We start from the raw sequence: 11,000 nt of genomic DNA, 5'->3' as shown, positions 1-11,000 counted from the left end.
TTAGGTGGTCTATCTATCGGCACGTGATTGGTATAATTGGTTTTGATTGTGTAGTAAGATAGTACTATGATGTAAGATGGTTTATCTATTGAATCATGCTTGATATAATTGGGTTTTTTTATGTAGTAAAATAGTACTATGATGTTAGATGGTCTATCTTTTGAAACATCCTTGGTATGATTGGCTTTTATTGTGTAGTAAGATAGTACTATGATGTTAGATTTGCAATCTATTGAAACATGCTTAGTATAATTGGGTTTTATGGTGTAGTAAGATAGTACTATGATGTTAGATGATCTGTCTATTGAAACATGCTTGGTTTAATTGGTTTTTATGGTGCAGTAAGTTAGTACTATGATGTTAGATGATATGTATATTGGAACAGCCTTGGTATTATTGGTTTTTATTGTCTATTCTAACATGACGTCCTTCAAACGCTTTGAGTACACACCCGTGGTAAAATATGAATATATTGCATTGGCTGTTCCGATCGTACTCCCACGTCATATGTTTTTTTATGAATGAAGTACCCGACGTCATAGAATGATGACGTTACGATTTAAGATCATTTGAGCATTTTACGGGAAAATACACGCTTTTGATACCAAAAATCATCACAAGTAAACGTAAACAAACGATGCTAAAATGTGGTATAAGCCCATTTTTTATATACATAGACGACATATGATCACATATAAGTGAGTTATCATTAGAATTCATCCAAATCTATCTTAATATGTTTTGTGAAAAGTTTTAGCATGTCACTTATTCTGTTTGCTCCGTTCTTTTACGCCAATCTAAAAGTGCGTTAATTCATGGGAACGGCAAATAACGGCCTCCACCTAGAGCGCTTCGATCCAAAAAAATTGCCGTATTTGTCCTATTAGAATCGAAATAATTCATGGGGGCTTGAATATATCTAGATTTTACCACGGGTTGTCCCTTTATGCCGATATTTTACCCCTCGCTATCGCTCAGGGTAAAATATTTGTCATAAAGGGCCAACCCGTGGTAAAATAACGATATATTCAAGCCCCCATGACTTATTTCTTAAGTAAGATAGTACTATGATGTTAGATGGTTTATCTATTGAAACATCCTTGGTATAATTGGTTTTTATTGTGTAGTAAGCTTGTACTATGATGCTAGATGGTATATATATTGAAACATGCTTATTAATTGGTTTGTATTGTGTAGTAAGATAATACTATTAGGTTAGATGGTCTATCTATTGGAACATGCTTAGTAAAATTGGTTTTTATTGTGTAGTAAGATAGTACTGTGATGTTAGATGTTCTATCTATTGAAACATGCTTGGTATAATTGGTTTTTATTGTGTAGCAAGATAGTACTATGATGTTAGATGGTCTATCTATTGACACCTGCTTGATATAATTGGTTTTCATTGTGTAGTAAGATATTACTAAATGTAACATGGTCTATCTATTGAAGCATGCTTGATATCATTGGTTTTTATGGTGTAGTAAGATAGTACTATGATGTTAGAAGGTCTATCTATTGAAACAGCCTTGGTTTAATTAGTTTTAATTCTGTAGTAAGATGGTACTTTGATGTTAGGTGGTCTATCTATCGGCACGTGATTGGTATAATTGGTTTTGATTGTGTAGTAAGATAGTACTATTATATCAGATGGTCTATCTATTGAAACATGCTTGATATAATTGTTTTTTTTTGTGTAGTAAGATAGTACTATGATGTTAGATGGTCTATCTATTGAAACATGCTTGGTATAATTGTTTTTTATGGTGTAGTAAGATAGTACTATGATGTTAGATGGTTTATCGTTTGGAACATCCTTGGTATAATTGGTTTTTATTCTGTAGTAAGATTGTACTATGATGTAGGATGGTCTTTCTATTAGCACATGATTGGTATAAATGGTTTTTATTGTGTAGTAAGATAGTACTATGATGTTAGATGGTTTATCTTTTGAAACATGCTTGGTATAATTGGTTTTTATGGTGTAGTAAGATAGTACTATGATGTTAGATGGTTTGTCTTTTGTAACATGCTTGGTATAATTGGTTTTTATTGTGTAGTAAGATAGTACTATGATGTTAGATGGTCTATCTATTGAAACATGCTTGATATAAATAGTTTTTATTGTGTAGTAAGATAGAACTATGATGTTAGATGGTCTATCTATTGAAACATGCTTGGTATGATTGGTTTTTATGGTGTAGTAAGATAGTACTATGATGTTATATGGTTTATCTATTGAAACATCCTTGGTATAATTGGTTTTTAAGGTGTAATAAGATAGTACTCTGATGTTAGATGGTTTATCTATTGGAAAATCCTTGCCATAATTGGTTCTTATGGTGTAGTAAAATAGTACTATAATGTTAGATTGGCTATCTATTGAAACATGAAACAAGAGTGCACACACTGAAATGTCTCGCCTTCTTTACTAATCATTGATATTATGTTGATAGTCCTAAGTATAAAGCTTTATTACAACTGTCACTTAAACTTAACATTAACCAAGATAGTTAAACAAAGACCAATAAACCATAAAAAAGAGGTCAAGGTCAGATGAACCATGCCAGGCAGACATGTACAGCTAACAGTGCTTCAATACAACAAATATAGTTGACCTATTATTCAAAGGTTAAGAAAAATAAACCAGAACACAAAAACTTAACACTGTGCAATGAACCGTGAAATTGAGGTCATGGTCAAATAAAACCTGCGGGACTGACATTTAGATCATAATATATTTCAGTACACCAAATATAGTTGACCTTTTTGCATATAATATTAGATAAAAAGACCAAAGCTTAAAAAATTCACTTTGACCACTGAACCATGAAAATGAGGTTAAGGTCAGATGACATCTGCCCGCTAGACATGTACACCTTACAATCATTCCATACAATAATTATAGTAGACCTATTGCATAAAATATGAGAAAAACAGACCAAAACACAAAAACATAACTATAACCACTGAACCATGTAAATGAGGTCAAAGTCATGTGACATCTACCAGTTGGACATGTACACCTTACAGTCCTTCCATACACCAAATATAATAGCCCTATTGCTTATAGTATCTGAGATATGGACTTGACCACCAAAACTTAACCTTGTTCACTGATCCATGAAATGAGGTCGAGGTCAAGTGAAAACTGTCTGACGGGCATGAGGACCTTGCAAGGTACGCACATACCAAATATAGTTATCCTATTACTTATAATAAGAGAGAATTCAACATTACAAAAATTCTGAACTTTTTTTTCAAGTGGTCACTGAACCATGAAAATGAGGTCAAGGACATTGGACATGTGACTGACAGAAACTTCGTAACATGAGGCATCTATATACACAGTATGAAGCATCCAGGTCTTTCACCTTGTAAAATATTAACCTTTTAAGAAGTGAGCTAACACCGCCGCCGCCGCATCACTATCCCTATGTCGAGCTTTCTGCAACAAAAGTTGCAGGCTCGACAAAAACTGTCCAATAAGTTATACATAATATAGAAGCCAGCTAGATGACAACAATGGCACGTATTTCAGCAATTATTGCGTAGCACACAAATCCAGGGTGCTCGCATAAGGCAGCTCAACTGCCTAAAAATAATGTCTGTATGTATTATATAGTTGATGGTGTATGACAAGAATGTCACAAATGCCTGACTAGAGTGTTACAAGGGCATGACTGGGGTGTTAGATGAAGACATTATAAATGAAGGTGTGATAGATACAATTGAACAATTTTTACAAAGATATGATGTCTGTATATGATGTCCCAAATGCCTGACTATGGTGTTAGATGTAGATATTATATATGTAGGTGTGATAGATACAATAGAACAATTATTACAAAGATATGATGTCTATGTATTATATAGTTGATGGTGTATGAGTAGGATGCCCCATATGCCTGACTGGGGTGTTAGATATAGACATTATATATGTAACTAAGGTTTTTCTTACCCCAGGAGTAGATAACCTTAGCCGTATTTGGCACAACCTTTTGGAATTTTGGATCCTCAATGCTCTTCAACCTTGTATTTATTTGGCTTTTTAACTATTTTGATCTGAGCGTCACTGATGAGTCTTATGTAGACGAAACGCGCGTCTGGCGTATAAAATTATAATCCTGGTACTTTTGATAACTATTTACACCACTGGGTCGATGCCACTGCTGGTGGACGTTTCGTCGCCGAGGGTATCACCAGCCCAGTAGTCAGCACTTCGGTGTTGACATGAATATCAATTATATGGTCCTTACTATAAATTTTCTGTTTACAAACTTTGAATTTTTCGAAAAACTAAGGTTTTTCTTACCCCAGGAGTAGATAACCTTAGCCGTATTTTGCACAACCTTTTGGAATTTTGGATCCTCAATGCTCTTCAACTTTGTATTTATTTGGCTTTTAACTATTTTGATCTGAGCGTCACTGATGAGTCTTATGTAGACGAAACGCGCGTCTGGCGTATAAAATTATAATCCTGGTACTTTTGATAACTATTAAGTATGTTCAGTGCACGATGTTTTGTCGATGTTGTCAACATTGCAATGACAACTTTATAGTGTTGTTATTGTGTTAAGATTGTATCCTTTCTTTATGTTCTGTACCTTTGTGTTTACATTGTTCACATCGTATATTCGTAATGTTAACAATATCGTTTCAACATCGTGTTTATGTTGTATATCAACTCCATAACTTTCTGTTGGACATTGGACATGACTGACAAAAACTTCCTAAAAGGAGGCACACATATATATGTAACAGGAGCATGAAGCACCCACCTTTAAAAAAAATAAAGCTTTTAGAAAGTTAGCCAACACTGTGTTAGCCGCCAACAGATCACTATCCCTATGTTGAGCTTTCTGACACTTTTGTGGCATGCTCCGAAATTAGTCATTTACCAATTAAAATACCTACGCCTATATAATATTGGTCCTGGCATGATCTCATTTGATATCATATTGAACATGTTGAAAGAGATGCAATCAAAGCAATATTCCCATTGCTTTCACTTTATTTATTTGGATGTACTGCCATATTTTATGGGTTCGTTGTTGAAGGCTTCCAGTTAGAAATATTTGCTTACTCCTAATTGGAAATAATACCAGATCTCCCTTTTTTATATACAGTAATACATAAGACATCTGATAAAACATCCTTTGGTATATACCGGTATATATTCATGAAAATGACACCCACTAAATTACATCAATTACAGAGTGTTGTTGGTCTTTTAGTTGTCTTTTTCATGGCTCTCCTCTATCAATCATTGTCTATTGAATATTCATGGTTTTATATTGCAACTTTGGTAACAATAAAAGCCAATTTATAATAACAACATAATGAAATATCTAATAAATTTATTTCAAACTGTACAAATTACTACAAAATATATTTGAAAAAATGATATATACATGATCTTGTATTGATTCATAAAAAATCAGTCTGAGGTTCTGATTAAAATAAAATAGTGTGTGCATTTTTATATAAATAAAATTTAAAAATTTAAAATAAATACAATTGTGCCATTGTTTAATTAGGATGGCATGTAAGTGACATTGACTTGTCAAGATGAAAGGTAATTATCAAGCTAAGTTGACATTTTATTTCAAAATTAAGTTGACATAACAAGATAATTGTTGTGATAATTTTAATAATAAGTCAACATAATTATCTTGTATTTTCTTTTAAAGTCAAAATAATGCTATGAAGTGCAATTTTGTTGAAATTGTCAAGATAAGGCTGCAACCATTTGATTTTACATCCATGTATCGAATAAACTGAGTTGGCAGAAGAATTTCGGACAGGATTTAAATGTGCCATCTATGAAAATATCAGTCATTTCATGACAGTCATACCAAGTTGGTGAAACATGAAAGTATAACGATTCCTGAATAAAAATCATTGACTAATTATGAGTGAAAATAAGTTTCAGATTTGTTAGTGTTCAAATCTATTTGTCTTAATGTCTCGTGAATTTATAATCTACATTCAGGTAATTTTAGAAACTGTTTTAGCCTGTCTCTGTATAATGACATAGCAACATTTTTCAAGTCAATATATATTCAAATATTTTATAATTTACCAGGTAAATTTACGGAAAAGTAATAAATACAAATTGCAGAAACGTATACTTTGAATTTGCGGAAACATAGTATTGGGACTTTGAAAAATTAGCGGAAATGCAATACGCCCTTGGAAAGCTACTTATCACATTTAAATATTCGCTAAGGCATGTAAGGTTTGAAGTTTCTATGGCTGAACTTCAAAACCATGAATTTCAGAAAAATGGCTGAGGTGAGTGGGGTACCAAAACGCCACAGAGAAGGAAAAAATACGATTTTTGGGTCATTGGCTCTTTAAATTTAATAGGTTGCGCCTACATGTCTCAGAGAAAATTACGACAATTTAGACGGTAAAAACTTTACTAATGACATTGGAATTAAAAAATTCCTAGATCACATTGGCGCAGACACCTAAAAACTAAAAATTTGTTGTACAAAACACCTGAAAAAGGAATAATAATTACAATATTTGAATAACAACAGATACTCACCTCAACCGTTTGCTAAAAATTTGTGATTTTGAAGTTCATCCTAACAAACTTCAGGCATTAGGGAATATTTTAACATAAAAAGTAGCTTTCAATAACAGAATTTGAAAAATGGGGAAATAAGGGGTACCAAAAAAAGGTCTTATCGTACCTTGTATTTTCATATTGAATGTCAACTTAGCATGAACATTATCTTGTCAAGTGGACTTTATAATGAAAATACCATTTTAAATTTTCTGGCTTTCTTAACAAGTGGATGTCACTAACTTGCCACCATAGATAATTGAGCAAAATGATCAATCTAATAATTATTTGTTATTCATTTGTTAAAGTAAATATCGCATATATTATATATAATTTATACAAATATAAAATGATTCAAATATTTTTTTAATTGCAACCCATGTTAATATTTAAGTAAGGATGGAAAATACAAAGTTGTTTAGAGGGTGAGAGCTATATTTTTTTATAGTAAGTCTAACACAGCAAATTTGGACTTAATACATAGCATTTTTGTAAGTACACAAATACACAAAATAGTTAGATCAAAATGAAAACTTGTAATGCTATGAGTTTTTGTCAAACCATCAGACAGAAACTTGCTCTATAATATCTTAGAAACAGTCCAAACCATGAAATGTAAACTGACTAATGAGGTCAAGGTAAGAATAGCACTGCTAGAGAGACAAGTACACCTTACAACTATGCATTCATTGAATACATGTATAGTTGATTTATTTCTTATATTTTTTGGATTTAAATTAAGACAAAAACTCAGACATTGATCTGGACCATGTGGACCAACGAACCTTGAAGTTGAGGTTAATGTTCTCAAAATATACTAGTCTCATATATACATGGTGATGTGACCTCACAATCAATTTATGCACTTAATGTCCTTAATGTATATTTAATTGCTTACATAGTAAAGTTCTGATAAATGTACATTCATTGAGTTATGAAAGAAGAGTTGGGTTAGGAGACAGACATGAGTCTACTTCTAGTTTTCATAATAAACAGTAAACTTACATAAACTTATAAATGGGGAATGTCATTGGACACAGATAAATGGACACAGATAATGCCCTTGTTAGCATATAAAATCATAAAGGGACATAACTAAAGAAAGTGATGTCACCAATTAGCACATTTTGTTTTGTGGTAATAAGAAGTGTGTATAACTTTCATAACATTTGTTTGAGGCAGAAGTTCGAGAATGGACACCAATTTCAAGATATGGATGGACAGAGGTTCCGACAGAGAAACATTGAAAGCTAAAAGTTAATGCCCCCTCCATCCATGGCGGCAGCTTAAAACCCATAGTTTCTTTCACCATGAAAATGAGGTTAATGACAATGGGAATATGTCAGACAGGCACTGTCTAATATATGTCATTTGTATACAGGAAATGAAGCATCCAGGTGCTCTAGCATCTGAAATCTAAAGCTTCATACAAATAGCCTATGACACCACATTATTAGCATCCAAAAGTCTTGGATTCAGAAACAAAAGAAACTCACCTTGGACTACATGTTCTATGTGCAACAGATTTGCTCTAAATGCTTTAGTTTCAGAGATGTAAGCCAAAATCTACATTTTACCCCTTTGTTCTATTTTTAGCCATGGCAGCCATCTTGGTTGGATAACTGGGTCCCGCACACATTTTTCAAACTAGATACTACAATGATGATTGTGGCCAAGTTTGGTAAAATTTGGCCCAGTAGTTTCAGGAGAAGATTTTGTAAAGTTAACAACGACAGACGGCGGATGCCAAGATGCCTTCGGGCCAGGTGAGCTTAAAAGGCACAAAAACTAACTGATATGAGGGAAACCCCAATATGATACTTATATGACACTTGGACTGGACACACAATTTCTATCTATACATGTTATAACCTTTTTACCATGCCAACAATACTATTCAATAGTTTACTCTGTGCTATCATCTCTCCAATGGCCAGATGGGTCAAGTTAACAACTGATGCATTTTCAAAAGACATGTTTCCATTTAATGAGTAAGTACTACATTCTTTTCTTGCAATTATGAATGTAACATGCAGATGTACAAAACCATTCATCACACTCTTAAATATCTTAAGAGCTTCCCCTACAGATCTGCCGGTGTGTGTGGCACCTGTTGCAACTTGCACTAAATGTAGTATTGGCATGCCCTGTTGTTTAGGTTTCTTTGCTTTTTTTCCTCCAACATTACTTCCTGTATCTGTACACATGTACACTACATAATCAAAACCTTTCATATTATCTATGGCTGGATGAACAATAAGACAGCGTTCCTTATTCTGACGAATTTCTTTTTGCAAAAAGTATGCTAATTTTTCAACATTTCTGTCATGACCATGAAATTTTAATTTGGCAGAAATATTTTCAAGATGAGATAAGGTAGGATTTATGTAAGTTATCTCTTCAAGGTGTGTAATTAGAACAGAATTGCACTGAGGTAAAACACATCTAGCTGATACAGCTGATACCTTACAGTGTGTTTCAGAGGTTAAATCCTTTATATCACCTGGAACAATCAGTGTCCTCAACTGATATTGTAAACGAACAAGTTCATTCTCTACTTCTTTCCTTATTCCTCCAGACTGAAAGCAAATATCTAATACATTTTCAACATCCATTCCATCCTTGTTGTCAAAAATAGCATGAACATTAAAGGGGAACACCTTCTCCCAATGCTTTAAAAGCTTTGGTGTTATAAGGGATACTGTTACATATTTATCTCCCTTTTGTAAACCCATTTCCAAAAATCTTGGGTCCATTTCAATATCCTTTTCTTTTACTATGCAGTATTTACAATGAAATATATTGACAGGAATATTAAACATGTCATACTGCTCAAGATTTAATAGAATATCTCCAGTTGCTTTTACCTGATTTAATAGGATCTTTGTATGCAGTGAAAATTCACTACATTGATGCTTATCTCTTGGTGTTCCGCATTCCATGACTTCTAATAGTTTCAATTCAAATTCTGAAATGTCTCGTCTTAAACAAGATCTATATCTCATGACAAAAAAATCTACATCCTTTCCTTCTTCTTCAACTTTACTATATTGATCACCATCAATAACAAAAAATACATGCACTCTATGCAGTAAACGGGGTGTACAAATAAATTTGTCCTTACAAGTATCATACAGCTCCGTAATAAAACCCTCTTGGTTTTCTAAGTGTGCTGTATACTTAGCCTTTTTTAACGATTCCATCCATATAATTTTGAACTCATCACGAGTTAACTCCCACTCTTTACCAATTAAGTATCCAAACTTGCTCCTTTTTGCACTTGCTGAGAATCCTGTTTCTACATATATTATTCTTCTCATAGGTACCAGAGATTCAACATCTGCTACAATACTTCTGTTAAACAGAGTGACATGATCAAGTATTAACACACCCGAATAATTCATTTCCTCAGCATACTTTTTCAACCTGTTCATCTGTGTTTCCCCTTTCACTAAGTTTAAGTCAATATAATGGATGTTTTTGTTACCTTTTTTAATGCACGATAGAACATAATAAACTAAAGTAGATGATTTTCCAATGCCCTGCACACCAACTATACAGTTTTCATCTAAACCATGTAATGTGTCTATTTTTTTTTCTAGAAATTCATAAAAGTAATCATGAAATCTTGTTTGTGCAAAATAGTAATTTGCACTATTATACCTAGCAATATTCATGAAGTTTCCAATGTGTGGTGATACCATTTGAGAGTGTGGTACATCCCAAATACTGGTGTCTAATTCCTGAAAGAGAAATGAAACAAATTATAAGAGAATGCACATATCATTTGTATGACCTATGATGCAGCTTAACAACTGTCATGGAAAAAGTGAAATGTGGTCAGTAGTCACCTTATTTTTTTACAAAAATCCTAATCTATTTTTTACCACAGCCACTTTAATGATTTAAATTACCAAAAATCTTCATGATGAAAAAGTATGTTATCAACATTGAAATTTAAACCAGATGCTCCGCAGGGCGTAGCTTTATACGGCCACAGAGGTTGAACCCTGAACAGTTGGGGCAAGTATGGACACAACATTCAAGCTGGATTCAGCTCTAAATTTGGATTGTGATTAAATAGTTGACACAGCATAGGTTTCTGACACAGACTGAATGTGTTCTAATGAACTTAATTTTTTTGTTTTCTCTTAGAGCAATTCACTATGCTGTTGAATATTAATCCTCTCAAAAAAATGTTTGAAGAAATTTTCTTTTTATTTATGAAATTTCAAATGAGAAAAATTGAACCCAATTTTTTTAATCATATCCCCCTTTCCCTTATTCCAAAACTAATCTCAATTAAAATTTCTAATGGAGTTTGCAAAAATCACTACTCATTTAAATACATCATAAAATATTGGGATGTAAAAAAACTGCTTGTTATCACTGAATGGTAAAGATTATTTTAATTTATCAGTTG

The 11,000-nt window shown here is 32.9% G+C and overlaps 1 protein-coding gene across 2 annotated transcripts in view; it reads right to left on the bottom strand.

Moving 5' to 3' along the window:
- Positions 1–5,466: 5,466 nt before the first annotated feature.
- The window catches only part of LOC134720909 (uncharacterized), a 45,973-nt gene continuing 40,439 nt past the window's right edge, over positions 5,467–11,000 (bottom strand). For both annotated transcript variants that reach the window (XM_063583472.1, XM_063583473.1), the window contains one exon: positions 5,467–10,320. In XM_063583472.1, the coding sequence (XP_063439542.1) occupies positions 8,443–10,320 (1,878 nt within the window). In that variant the 3' untranslated portion in view covers positions 5,467–8,442. The remainder of the gene's footprint in view (positions 10,321–11,000) is intronic.

The sequence above is a fragment of the Mytilus trossulus genome, chromosome 6 (genome assembly GCF_036588685.1).
Source record: "Mytilus trossulus isolate FHL-02 chromosome 6, PNRI_Mtr1.1.1.hap1, whole genome shotgun sequence".
NCBI lineage: Eukaryota > Metazoa > Mollusca > Bivalvia > Mytilida > Mytilidae > Mytilus > Mytilus trossulus.
The sequence above is the reverse complement of the archived record's forward strand: the minus strand, read 5'-3'. Positions and strand labels throughout refer to the sequence as shown.